Below are 15,156 nucleotides of genomic sequence, written 5' to 3'. Positions count from 1 at the left end.
AAATTTATAATGTATAAATCGTTTATACATTCAAATTTTGATTTTTTTAAGGGAAGTTTGAAGATTTGTAGCTAGTAGTAAATATTGAGCTAGGATGAGGAAACACTCAGGAAACTGCGTACACTTTCGGCAACTAGATATCAGGCTATCACATTTCTATATTCGTAGAAAGCTGGATATAATACGATGCTAGACATAGTTTTTTCGTATGGATGAGAACCGGTTCCTATCCACCGGATTCGAATGAATACGAGAAAAAAAAATTTTAAACAAGAAGATAAGTTTCCCCAATAATCTTCAAGGAAACTACGTACGTATAAATCATAACTATATAGTGGCTTCGCTAATAATAAAAAGTTTAATCAAGCTAATCAGCTTTAATTGTTTTTTTTTGCGAGTAAAGACAATAAAATTTCTTTATTTATTATTTTATTTTCTTCGGAAAATATTATTAAATCCTCTAACTTTCTAGCAATGCACCTATTTACCCCAAGGATAGTTTTTAAGATTTTTAGTGGCTCTACATTAGAAGGAACGGGGCAAAATTCTTGACCTTAATAGATTACTCTTAAAATGGAGAATTAATAGGTTCAGTGGTTAAATCGATATAGGTATCATTACTTAAATGTTGCACCAGATTTTCGTGTACTCTGATAAAGTGATGCTCGTAGCTTGCTAAAGTAAAGGTACGCCCTATCCACCCCATTTACCCAATTTCCTCCTCTCCTAATAGATGAACGAACTGACCAATTCATAAGGTCCATATTAGTGGTTAGCAAGATCTTAGAGGACAAGCTATTTATATAATAGGAAAACCTATACTTATGCCTAATTCTAATCAAACGGGGGGGGGGGGGGGAGTTTTTACAGGTGGTTCCCATACCATTAAAAGGATATTACAAGAGAATGTTACTATGGCATTGTTCTATAATCAAAGGATTAAGCAATATTTAGTAACTCTCACTTTATAGAAATTTTCTCCCTATTTATTTGACTTAGGGGCGTGCTGGAGAGGGTAAAGTTAAAGTGTTGTACTCTTTTAGATAAAATAATGTTTTTATTTGTATTCTTAAACTACTCAACAAAGTCTACAACCCTTAAAACATTATACACGAGGCTCATTTCAATTCCTCTGAATTTTCTCCTATTGCAAAATCAAGTAATTTTGGGTATGTTATTGTAATGAGAATTTGAGATTACATCCTCTCATTCTAAAACCATATTAGTCGATACATATTAAAGGTTTAAAGATACTACATATATAGGTTATAAAATATAAAAATTATTTTGTTGAACAAAATGTTTAATTTTTCTACAGTATATTTGCAAATTAAGACTTCTCTTCCTAACTATCTCTTTCTCTCTCTCTCTCTCTTTATTATTTGATAATTATAATGATGTGAACTAAATTCCCAGTTAAACTTCAGGTTTTATATTGACAAAGTTGTTCAATTTATTTCGACCATTTATACAACAACTAAAATGGTGTATTTACAACATAAAAAAACAGTGTTTTGTAGATATATTAGAGTAAAAAAAAATAAAGGAAGATGTATGTCCCCTTCCCAAGGCCTCTGTGCCGACTTTCAATTAGGTCTATGAAAACTAACAAATAACGTTGGGAATAGTAACACAGCCAAATCGCTACAAAAGAGCAGAAAGCAATTTGCTGGCAGACGAAAAGGGTTCCAACAGTGGGATCCAAGCAGTTGTCAGGTTATACATCTAAACTATAGATTTATTATCGATATAATTTGAGAGCCAAAGCTTAACAGGGAGGTAGACTTGTCCAGTGTAATGTGTAGCTGTAAATTTATTAGTTCTCACCCCTCTCTTCCTTTTTCTCACAAGTTTCATGGAGAAGGGAAAACCATTTCGTAATTGTTAAATTATTGTTTTTAGATTTGATATAATAAATAATTTGAATGGATATTCTATCTGAAGATGAACTTTAAGCAATTAAGATTTTTCGCCAGACAAAAATGTAATGTCGAAGGGACATTGAACTTCAAATTACATTAGTACCCAAAGTTTTAGTGCTTTTTTCTTGGGTAATGAATTTTTATCAATAATTCTACAGATGGGTTTATTTTGTTTATCATCATTGGGGATGTAAATCAATTTATCGTCCATTGTCTCAAAAACTTGTGAAACTTATGTTGCACACCCCTCTCAGACACACACATACTTCATTTTTTCTCACTCTCATTTTTCAAAGTCTTATAATTTATTAGGAAACTAGATACATAATCGTTTTTCTCGTATTCATTCGAATCCGGTGGATAGGAACCGGTTCTCATTCATACGAAAAAACTATGTCTAGCATCGTATTATATCCAGCTTTCTACGAATATAGAAATGTACAATCATAAGATTAAAACCAGTTTTTTTAGCCGGTGCCTTTGGCACCTCGGGGCTAAAAAAACTAGTTTTAATCTCATAATTGTACATTCTTTATCCGCGGAAAGCCGTTTATAATACAATAAGAGAAATAACTATTATTGTATAAATATATAAATATAACTTTCTAATGGTTAATGCTATTAGAATTTTTATGGATTTCATTGGTTTCATAACAATAAACGCAGGAGTTAAAACGCCAGTTATGGTATTTTAATTTTAGGTAACACTTAATAAACCCATCAAAAACCACCATATTTATGTTAAAAAAAACATACAATTAAAACTTTGGATCCGCGAAATGGTCGATATATCCATTATAATGATAGACAAAATTACCCCAACTATTGGTTTGAAGCAACCAATCAAATTTAAAGAATGTACACACAGTTTTAAAGCCAACCAATGCATTGCAATGAGAGAACTGGTTTTTAAGACTTTGGCTACTAGTATATTTGAATACCAGTGTCACCTCCATCCCAGATGAACTAAAGGCTTAACATTCATGGATGTAAAGGGATAAGACAATGGTCAATAAATTGATGTACATCCCCAATCATTTTACACTAAATTACCATTCTGTAGATTACAATTAGTGGTTGAAACGTTTAGGCACTTAATGAACCAACCAATAAAAATATAATTAAGTCCCCAATTTTGTTGAACAACGAATGAGAAAACGTTTTTATTATCTAAAATTTGGCTGTGCTTTGCTTAGTTATGGACAAAACTGTCCTTGATGACTCTAAAAGTATTAATATTCCCAGATTATAAAATTAATGAGAATATTATTAGTCTAAAGTAATAAATGATATTTAAAATTATCTTATTAAATTGTATAAGTCAAACCCAGGGTTCTCAAGGATAAGACAATAAGAAATAAATTACTACTTGTTTGTACAACCCAATTAAATCTAGGTCCCAATTTCTTAAAGCAAACAAATAACAGAATGTGTTTAAAAACTTTGGATAAAAGATTTGGGTATAGTCCCTTTCGTAACATCACTCCTTATGGGGCGATTCTTCGTATTTTTCACAGTAGCTTTTCTCTTATTTCTAGCCTCTGCGGGGCCAATTACCTAACCCTGTGGGGCAATCACCTAACCCAATATAACCTAACCTAACCTAAAATAACCTATAAAAAGCCATTTTAAAAATACGACGAATCGCTCCTTATGGGGCGATGTTACGAAAGGGACTATTCCCCAAGATTTAAGTCCAATGTCCCATCCCTACCTGGTTTAAGGTAATAAATGATTTTTAAAATTATCTTATTAAATTGTATAAGTTAAACCAAATCCTTTAGTTTTACTGTTATTCTTAATATAAACTTAAACGTATAATTTCACATAAATAATTTGTTTTTTATTATTTTAAGATGTAATAAGTATGAAAAAAAATTCTGAAATCCTTAAAATTATGCAGATATGAGGCGTTGAGATCGCTCAAAAAATAAATCTTATGGGTTTCATTGTTCTTGATATTTCAAAACATTGTGAAAAATGAAATTTTGAATTTAAAATTGTAAAGATTTAATATATTGTATTAAAGCAAAAAGCAATATTGGTGAAATATGTAAAATTGTCAAAGAACAATTTCATGGTGTGTCTTAATTAGCGCACAAGAAAAAATAAATAATCATAATAGTCAAACATATTTTTAAAAAGGCCTAAAGAAGTAGTTAAAACCTAATTAAAGCAAAAAAAGCATATATTTAATCATAGGAAGAAAACAATTGACGATAAATTGATGAATATTGTCGTTCTGGCTAAAACAACATTTTAACAAAATATTAAAATAATTTTTAGATGTTTGAGGTTATATCAATGTATGCACTTTGATATTAGTGCGTAGATGATAGCACACTCAATTTGATATTATGCTATATAGGATTTTTATAAGGGATAATTTATTGTTATAAATTTACATCTGGGTTAAACTCAGTGGTTTTTCAATGGCAACAATTTTTAAAGACTTGGAAAAATCGGCTAGGTTTGAATTGTTTATTTATTTCGACATATATCGTCTTATTTTCAGTATGATAAATCATACATATAGTCCGATCATCCGATTTTAATAATAGCACCAAAGCTGAACAGGTATATTTTGTATATTCTACATATCATCTAAAATGTCCTTTTTCATTTAAAGTTAATCGGTGTTTTAAATTTTAAAGTCTATGTAAATGTAACAAGTACATAGAATGTCCATAAGTAGCGTAACAAGAAGTATATCACACTTAAAGCTATTGAAGTCGTAGTTAATTTTGCCTTCATTTTTTTGACACTCAAAATAAGATTAACAAAAGCAGATCATTTGGTAATGTTCGATTGTATACGATTTGTAGAGCTTCGCTTTTATGAATGTTGTTATCCTTGTTAGCTTTCATTTTAATTTTAAATTAATATAATATGCACTTCTCCCCCCCCCCCTCCTTAGTCTTCTAACTGCATTAAATCTTAAATTAAAAAGTCATATGCTAAGTCCAAAACGAACTAAAATACCCAGAAAAAAAAACTATGTAATTTTGATGGTGTTTATGGACTATATGTCGACATTGACTAAAAGAGCAGTGAATTGACATTTTATATAAATTATATTATAAACAATATTGCTATCCCTGCTAAACGTTTATGATGTTGTTATATCAACATAAACTTGTATAATATGTCAAACAATAAGACAATTACTTATAGAAATACATTACATAGGTACATGTAGTCGATTTAAACATTACAATTGCAGCAAAAAAGATTAGTAGGGTTTCAAATCTGCTTCTAAGTATTTCCTTATATGTAATGCTGGTAAATTACAGGGATCTAAAGGGGACAATGGTCGATAAATTTATGTACATCCCCAATGATGATACAGAAAATTATCCCTCTTGTAGATTACAATTATTATTGGCTGAAACGTTAAGACACTCAACTTAATGAATCAACCAATCAAAATTCACATTAGTCCCCAACAAATAAAAAAAAATATTACAAAACTTTGGGGACTAGTATAATAAACAGCTCAATGTCCCCTCCCTCCCTGGGTAAATTAAGTCCCATAAAGTGAGGGATATAAAGATTTAAGAACAATGAAATAATCTTCCCACAAATTCTGTGAAAATTGATTAAATACTAGGGGTAGACTAGTTTAGTAGATTATTGATATGTCAGTGTGTGTCCACTAATATCTCAGAAATCATTAAACTGAACAGTCTACAATTTTTATGGAAACTTTGGTTGGGTCGGGGTCAGGCTATTTTGTTGTGAGTATGCCTATAGATTATCTCATTATATCAATAACAAAAGCATAAAAAAGGAAATTAGATTACAAAAAAAGCTTTGAAACCCCTCATTTTACCACTGGTAGTGCGAATGGGGCGCTTGTCCAATATCTCCACCACCCTATAAAAATATAAAGTTGGAACGTCTCTGAACGATAGGTTTAATGAATGTAAAAATTCATATTGGGCAATTTTCCATTGCTTTATTCCTGAATGAAAGCACTAAATTTAATCTTAGTTACCATTTGATAGTTAAATTTAATACAATTAATTGTCAGTTTGTTCTTATAAGCATAGCATCTCTATAACTAGGCTCCACCTGTTAATATATGTTATAAACAATACATATCCAGTGATTCATTGACAGTGACTGATAAAACAGTTGTAGAAATATATGTAAAGCACAAACATAAACCTTATTTGAAAATATAAAACATTCAAAATAAAATTTAAGGAAAATTTTCAACGTTTACATGTTTTAAAATTTTCGCAATTTATCTTGAATTCTGAGTTTGGAGTAAGATTGCAAAATTTTCATATATTACAAGTGGGCATAATCCCCCCTTCCCCAATCTTTAAAATTTTGGTTTGATTGGGAATCTACTCCACAACTTATTTTTGTAGTCGCTCCCATGGGATGGATGTTTGTGTGTATGTCTGATATGATTTTCTAAATGCCTGTACCGGTTGTTTGTAAATTTTTAGGAAGTTTTACATTGGTCCAGGCAAGGTTTCAGGCTATTTTTTAAATGACACACTCACACATAAGAGATAGGACCCTTGGATAAAATCAAATATGCCCATTCCTAATTTGTTTAGCCCAGCGTCCTTATGTTATAAACCGACATGGTTACGGCTACCAGTAAAGGCTTTAAATAAGTTTTTAACATTTTATTGAGGGTGAGGGAGGTAAATTGTTGGTAAACTGACAAAAAAGGTGATTTCACCGACAAAGAATTTGTATTTCTCAAATAGACGAGTAAAATTTAAACAATATATTTATATTTAATTCTTTACAACTTAACAAGAACAGTTATTTTAGTTAATAGCAAACTTAATGTTATTACACAATATGAAAATTAAGTCTCTGCACTGTAAGTATCTCAAAATCTTAATTATGTTTCGGTTTTACTTTTCAGGAAAGATTACTGGTTGCTTGGACATATTTTATGCTATTTTACAGAATTAAAGCAGTCAAAGACGAAATTAGGGATGGGTCCAGGGATATTCAGGGATACGACATGGAGGATAAATTCATTGTTTTGTCGACTTAAGAAAAATTAAGTTTCACCCTAAACTAACTTGTAACGCTTTTCTCATTAGAATACATATAATATATAAAAGTCTAATTTAGTCGATGTTAAATCAGAATAAAATCTAACAAGAATTAACCATCTATTTTTATACATCTAATATTATGCAATAAAGTCAGAATGTTACAAAATTTTCCTTGCATATTTTATTTTATAAATCTAGAATAATTATTCTAGATACATAACTTTAACTTTAAAAATCAATTGCTGTTATCATATCAATATAATGCTTTAAAAATTATCACAATTTAAAGGAGAAAAAAACATTAATTTTATCCTTAAATTGCATGATTTAAGCTATTATATAATCCTTTTCAGTTAATATATCAACGTTATCTTTTCAATTATTGAAAATATGAAGTTTGCTCCTATATTCTTAAAAGGGAATCTTTTATATAACCATGATTATGTGATTGTCATGAAACATGGCCATTCCTACAACAAACCTACAAACAAAAAGGTTTGAATGTCAATTTAATTTTATGTTACTTATGTTTAATAGTAATTCAAAAATTAAGATACCAAAATTTTCTTTATTGATATCTATTACTGCGTACCAATTTACAGAAAAACAAAACACTTTTCTTGATAATAAAAACTTTAAGGCGTTAATATTACCAATTAAAATTAACAATATTTTTTTTCCTATCTATGATTTAAAGTTGTAATGTTCTTTATAGTCTGCAGCTAAATATCTCAGAAATTGCTGGTCAGAATAGTATATTAAGTTTGGTTTTAGGCTATTTTCCTGACCTCCCCTTTCTCTCCTAGAGGCTAGGGGTGAAACAACTATATATTAATTCACCATATATTTAATTTTTACATTATTTTAAAAAAAAATTCTTACCTAAAGCCAAGCATAGCGAGCATAACACAATATTATTAGAAAACCTCATTTTTTCACTCTTTTTATTTTACTTTTTCTTATCAATTTTACATTATTCTTGTAACTAACTTTATTTCATATTAAGTATTTTATTTTTCTTAAAATCACTTATTTTATTATTTTTAATAAAACATCGCTAGCTAGCGATTCTTCTTCGTTGAACTTCTTGATTAAACTGACAAAATTTATTTGGAAATACAAACATAGCAAACAACGTTAAATAACAACAGTGAAACACCTCCCTCCTCCCTCTCTCTCTCTCTCTTCTCAGAGAATCTCTTTCACACACTCTATCACGGAGGGAGAGAGAGAGAGAGTTCATACATACGATATAACTCATCTCTCACACATACGCTCTCTCTCTCTCTCTCTCACCCTCTCTCTCCCCCTCTCTCTCCCTTACTCGCCCTCTCTCTGTCTCTCTCTATCTATCTCCTCTCATCTTCAAAATTAGTCCGTAACACCGTTGTTTCTTCCGGTAAAGTCAAGATTTGGTTTTATCGCCCCCATTCTAAAATCTTATATTACCGCCACGACATGCCCCTGTAGGCAAACTGGATAAATTATATTGTACCGGCACGGCAGCTTTGTTGACCTAAAACCATAGGAGTACCATTTGTACTGTCCCGTCCCCCCATTCATTAGGAATTAGGATTATTAAATTATGCATCTTAATTTAAGGAAGCAAGGATATTTAAAATGAAAACAAAAACGAATAAAAACTACTCTATGATTCCGATTGTCAACTTGGACAGTCAACAAAATTTTCTTAGGAAATTAAAAGTTTATTTATCTTTTTGTGAAGGTTGTGATATTCATAAACACTTCTTTGTAGATTGACTATTTTTTGCTCAATAGTTAAGTCATTTTTATCGGCCATTGTCCTTTCCCTGTATTCTTTTCATCATTATGTAGACCTATAATCTAATTAAACGGACGTATAATTTCGTACAAACACATAAAAGAATGATAATATTCAATGTTACAATAAACAATAAATTTTTAAAAAATAAGATTTCAAAAAAATGTATGTTCTGACGCATTTTTATGGTTGAATTTTAAGAAGTTTGATTTTCTTCAGATGAAAGACACCTTTCTAGGTTAAAGGTGGTTGATTATGAGTAGTATTGCGGCTCCATAACATAACTACTACTATCGCTGATGATCAATATTTTCCATAAATATATAATATTTCACATTATCAAAAGATATTAAATTTGCATCACTATGGTATGTGAAATTGTGGAATCGCGCAATTTTAATTTCGCGGAAGCGATTGAACACCATTTGATTGTACTACTATAGCTGTGTTTATAATGAATAGATATGGTTAAACTTGTAAAGTTAAGATTGAGTGCCCCCTAAGTAAGAAGTCGTTCCTTCCATAAGGATGATCAGTAGTTCATTAGACTGGTCCAGTTTGGATAGAAATTGAGTTTCAATAGCCTGGTTTATTTGTATCTTTTGTATAGTTGAATGGTACGCCAATTTCAAATTTGCTTAATATGAATGCATATTTTGGGTCAGGCTTATACCATTAATGTGAATGTATTTTATAAGCCAGGCAAATAGACTTAAACCATTTATATAAATGTATATTTTGGGTCCGACCATAAGGCTAATACCATTAATATGATTGTGTATTATGGGTCAGGCTAATAGGCTAATACCATTTATATGAATGTATATTGTTCATGCAATCATGGGTTATTGGTCTATGGCAAAATTACAACCTTCAAAAGTAAATTATGGCCAAAGTCTAAACTTCTATCTTGCGATAACAAAAGTAATATTTTAACCTAAAGTATAGTTTTTCTGCCAGTTTTAAACCTAATAGAAAATTAACCTAAAGTGTAATAATGAGCGGGGCCAAAAAAGGTCGATGTATCCCCCCCCCCCCTGGCAAAGTCAAGGGGGTTGGATACTCACTTCTAGGGGTCTTGACCCCTGAAGCCTAAGAAACATCTTTCCGATTCCCTAGATTTTTGTTTAAACTCTGTGCACGCCATTGGAGAAGACATTTCCCCTTCTCTTTTTATTGAATTAATATCACGTGCCAGACAATTAATTATGATATGTTTAACGTCTTTAGTTTGACAAAGTGAGGTTTAGATTTGAACTGGACACATCACCTATGTTGATATGACAGCTTATTATGACACTTGTACATCTAACACCTTTCCAATTATTGTTGGTTGGTATATTAGCCTCATACCATGAACTATAAGATATATACTCGATTTAAATACCGATACGTTTAGAATTACAATATAGATGCATCATACAGGTGTTCAATCACTTCAGTAAAAGTTTCATATTAGCAAAGTGGTACACATCCCTGAAAATCACAATAGTAGATACGTTTGGGGGGGGGGGGTCAATTGTGTAATGAAAAATGTTAGTTTTGAAGCTGTAATATTTTTTTTAAACCGAAGCTTTTCTATAATCAGGATCCGAACGTCTGTAACGGATAGCTCTAGTCGTTAATTTATGCATGTTAAAACTGTCCTATCAATTTCAAACTTGGGATGGTGATTCCGTAATTCCATCTTAAAAATGTTAATCTTAAACTTCTTAAGTATAAATTTTAATTTTATATAATTTTCCTATTGAAACTGATTTCTAGGACAAAATAGTACACTGCACTGTTATAAGCGCGACATCTCTATAATCAAGTCCACAAAATATAAGTATGTCCTAAAACAGTATCTTTTATTTAAGCAGTTTTGCAACAAATTTACTTACAATCTTGTTTGGACATATACATTTTTATTATTCTTATCAGTTCTGACACTCTACAAGTGTCAATATTCGTTTGTCCTTCCGTTTCAGAGCTTCGCTTTTCTGGATGTTGTCATCCTTGTCTGGTAATGCAAGCTATTGATGATTTTAAAAATGCGCAAGTGAGGGAACACTCATCATACACACTACCACACTTCTTAATAACTAGTAGCGTAGCAAGGAAAGAGAGGAAATTTCATTCTGCCTTCATCTTTTCTGCCGGTCAAACACTAATGTGTTAATTTATCAGGATGTCATTTCTGTATTATGTCTGTCTGTAGCAAAAGATCTCGCTAACTACTGAAGCAATATGTCTCTCCTTTACTTTAAAGCTTATTAAAGGTCCCAGGAAGGCTTTATTTAGCCCTAATGAAATAGCAATTCAAAAAACTCACTCTTCCCCCCCCCCAAAAAAAAATAAAAGCTTTTGTCATTTTTAAATTTAATGTGAGGGGTCAAATTGTCCCCATACCCTTCTTCAAAAACGTAAATAAAGGCCACTAAATAAAATGTCTAAGTATGCCCCACATGATACAGAAGTTATGAAGGTTAGGATGTAATCTTATAAAGAGGATGCCTATATTAAACAACAAATAAAATAAAATAATAGCAAAGACTTTTAACAAATAATTGCACTGCAATTTATGTAGGGAGATTAAGGCATAGGATTAAAACCTATTGTTTACAGGTAGACGAATGAAGTTTTTACCATACTCAAAAAGGAGAGACATTTCTTGAAATATCGATTCATACAAAAAAAAAAATAAACCAATAACTCAAGGTTTTACATTTTTTTAAAAATAAAGTAAAGATTTGAAATAGATAAAAATAAGGTAATTGTCCTAAGCACTATAGACAAAACAAAAACAAGAAAATTGAAAATTAATACTAACATAATTTATCTTTTGTAGTTTTGTAGAACAACCGTTAAAGATAGGTTGGTTGGTTCATCATTAGTGTTCTTCCATTCTGTTTCAATCAAATTGTCTTAATTTAGCCATAGAATATTTTTCTACAGAAAATTAATTTCATCCGAATCATTATGCATTGGCCGATAAAAGGCCATAATTCACAAAAATAAACATTCTACAGTAGTTAACATAATTAAAAATCTGATAAGAATATGTTCATTACAAAATTTAACGTTTTTGTAAAGACACTATTTATTGCATACCATCTTAATATTTTCCCTTTCAAGCCTATTTTCTTCATCATAACCTATCCTTAATTTTTTTATGACACTTTTTCTATACCTAAAATAAAAAAAAATTGAATGTCCTTTAATTTATGGTAAGTTATTTGGGATGCAAAATCTACCTCTCTAAGCTTGTAGAAATCTTGAGTAAAGCTTACAATATAAAATATGGAAAGGCGCTTAAATAACTATAGTAGAAGTGTGCTACAAAAGGCAGAATTTCATTTAGAGGCGTGCGGAAGGGGGATGTAGGGAGATATATCCATCCCCTCTAACACTCTTCTTGACAAGGAACTTATTTTTAGGGGCGGACATTTAGGGGAGGGTGTCCAACCCTCTCATAATGAATTATATTCCTCTGTATACAACCCCAAAAGCTCGCCCCTATTGGGTTAAGAGGGGTTTAAAAAATCGCACGCCACTGATTTTATTTATGAGAAAATTATTTAATCATCAGTTGATATATCTCTGTATTCTTGGAGCTATACAAGATCACTGATAAAGATCTGCCAGTTAATCAAAAGGCTTCAAATTTTAGGGTTCAGGTGTCAGCCCTATATTAAATTATTTGCTACTAGGGGCTTCGCTTGCCTATTTATGAACTTCGTTCCAGGAAAGGATGGGAGTAAATACCCAAAAAATTATCAAATGTTTCTTATTATGCAGCTATGTTCCCCCCAAGAAACTAGCTTAAAACTTTGGTATAACCAGTAGCAGTATACCCTGAAAAGCAGTCCAGTAGTTACAGAGATCTTAAGCTTCAGACGGATAGACATCGTTCTACTAACAAACCATACAATATTTAGTTCATAGTATCTATAAGAGAGGGAAAGGACATTGGGCATATAAATTTACTGCTGTCCAACGTTTTATAAACACCAACTATAATACGCTTGCTTGAGGACTTTAATTACTTTTGTAAGGTCATAATTGGGTTGTACAAACTAGAAGTGTCCAATCTTTTCCATATTCATCCACAGAAAGGGTTATTTTGTTTATCATAATTTTCTTATTATCGTTCATTGTCTTATCTCTTGAAATCCCTGAGTATAAATGCAAAATTTTGGAAAACATTTTGGTATTTATACCAGGCAAGTTAATACACCAATGTCATGTGTATTATGAGTACTAGCGGCTTCGCCCCTAGCCTCTAGTGGCTTTGCCCCAAGAGGCAATTTAAAAAAAATAAAAAAAATTAGAGCTGCAACCACTAATTTCAAAGAAAATAGCCTAAAACCACCAAATGACCAGTAGGTATATTCCCTGATGAGTAGAATCCAATCAGTTCAGTGGTTACCTAGATCTTAAGGGACAGACGGACGGACGGACAGACACCATTCTACTTTGTATGAGGTAGTTTCACAAACCAATTGTACATGCTCAACCAACAAATTAAATTAAATGTACAAAAAGTAATCCAAGAAACCAAAAATATAACTCAAAAACTTTTATTACAGATAGTAAAAAAAAATATTTTAAGTGTTTTAGCAAAAAAACACAAATATCAATAGAAAATGTTTTCGCTAAAAGGAGTATTAACCAGGAATAGGTATAACCAACAAGCAAAATAAATCTAAAATATTATTTGGGGGGCAAATGGAGATGTTTTCAATTTTACGATGTGTTGCCCCCCAACGACAGCTGAAAAACGCGTATAGGTTTCGTGATTTTTTTCCGAATTAATTTCGTTATTGATAGGAGCTGAGTATTAACGAATTATTATTTTTTAGTAAAAAATTGATGAAGTGATTTCGATTTGTGTTATATATATCACTAGCTACTACGCCCCTAGAGGCCTCTAGTGGCACTTAAAATATTTTTATAAAAATAATACTATACCTATCTATGTTTCGTTCAAGTCTCTATAGCTAAAAAATTTGATTTTTTCGTGATTTTCTTTTGGTACCCTCCCCAAAATAGTTATAAACCTTCCCTATCAATTCAGCGGTTACCGAGATCATTTAGTACAAACACACAGACAAAAAGACACCCTGTTACTTAAGTTTAAGGATAGGTTAGTTAGGATTTTTCAAAAAGTTATTGGCAAAACGCCAGTACTTACATGTTATTATAAGTCACTAATACGTACAGATAGACGATTAATTCCTTTTTTGTAAAATAGCTACGCTAATAAAAAGCATAAATCATAAATATTTCAAAACTCAAATTTTTAGGCCGAAATTTTTGAAAAACTACTTGGAAATTCTTTTCTATTATTTTAAATTATCATCTTCCTATCTCTCTTCCCTCATTCATAGTGTTCTATCCCTTCCACAAAAAATACTTAAATCTTTTTTCCCAGATTGAGTGTCGTCCTATACGCTGTATACAAGTAAAACCTTCTTTGGACCATTACAAAACCTCCTTGAAAATTGTGTATTGATATGTCATGCGATTTACGAGATCTTTCGGGAAACACACATACAACTTATTACTACAGATAGAAAAGGATTACATTATTTACAACATACTAAATTTGATACAATACAATGTAAGCAATGGGATATGGGACTTTGAATTACACTGGTACTCAAACTAATAAGCAAAATTTTGAGTACCTTTATTGAACTTTGATTAGTTAGTTTCAAATATGTAGATTTAATACTATTTAACCAATAATTTTAATCTACAGAGTGGGTAATTTTGTTTTTCATCATAGGGATGTACATCAATTTCTCATTCATTGTCTTATCCCTTAAGATCCCAATAGCAATAACAGCAGATATGTTATTAGGAAAATTTGCAGATGTGATAAAACACCCTCATTTTATTCTGAACCCAAAAGCAATTGATCATTCGCCTGTTAAGGAGCCATCCCAACCAACAAAAAGATACTAAATACCAAAGTTTTTAACTTTATTTTATTGCCCAACATTTTTTTATTGCTTTTACGGTTCACGGTAAAATAATGCTGGAAACGAAGCTTTTTTACAATTATATAGCCAAAACGTAATATTGCGCATTAATGCATGAAAAAACATTTGAATATTAAAAAAGTTGGGTTGACATTTTTTACATTCTTCTTTTTTCTTTCTTTTGTTAGTATTAATCTGCCTACTAAATTTTGTTCCTCTGCATTTTTAGTATTGTAGCTACTCTACAACTATGTTTGTCTGTTTGTCCGTCCTTCCTCACCTTTTATTATCAACTTTGTTTGGTCTGACCATTTTCTTTCTTAGTATTAATATGACCACAGCAAATTTTCTTCTGCATTTTGAAAATTTTAGCAACTAACTATAGAACTATGTCTGTCCGTCCGTCCATTTTGATAGTTTTAATCTGCCCACTAGATTTTGTTCCTCTG

General features: G+C 31.0%; 1 protein-coding gene across 1 annotated transcript in view; it reads right to left on the bottom strand.

Annotated features, from left to right (window-relative positions):
• Positions 1 to 8,145, bottom strand: part of LOC145321731 (uncharacterized) — a 129,098-nt gene extending 120,953 nt beyond the window's left edge. The window contains exon 1 of the mRNA XM_080163282.1: positions 7,838 to 8,145. Coding sequence (XP_080019408.1) covers positions 7,838 to 7,886 — 49 coding nt within the window. The 5' untranslated portion in view covers positions 7,887 to 8,145. The remainder of the gene's footprint in view (positions 1 to 7,837) is intronic.
• Between the last annotated feature and the right edge of the window lie 7,011 nt (positions 8,146 to 15,156).

The sequence above is a fragment of the Acartia tonsa genome, chromosome 6 (genome assembly GCF_053477335.1).
Source record: "Acartia tonsa isolate MP-2025a chromosome 6, ASM5347733v1, whole genome shotgun sequence".
Classification (NCBI taxonomy): domain Eukaryota; kingdom Metazoa; phylum Arthropoda; class Copepoda; order Calanoida; family Acartiidae; genus Acartia; species Acartia tonsa.
This window is presented reverse-complemented; position numbering and strand designations above follow the sequence as displayed.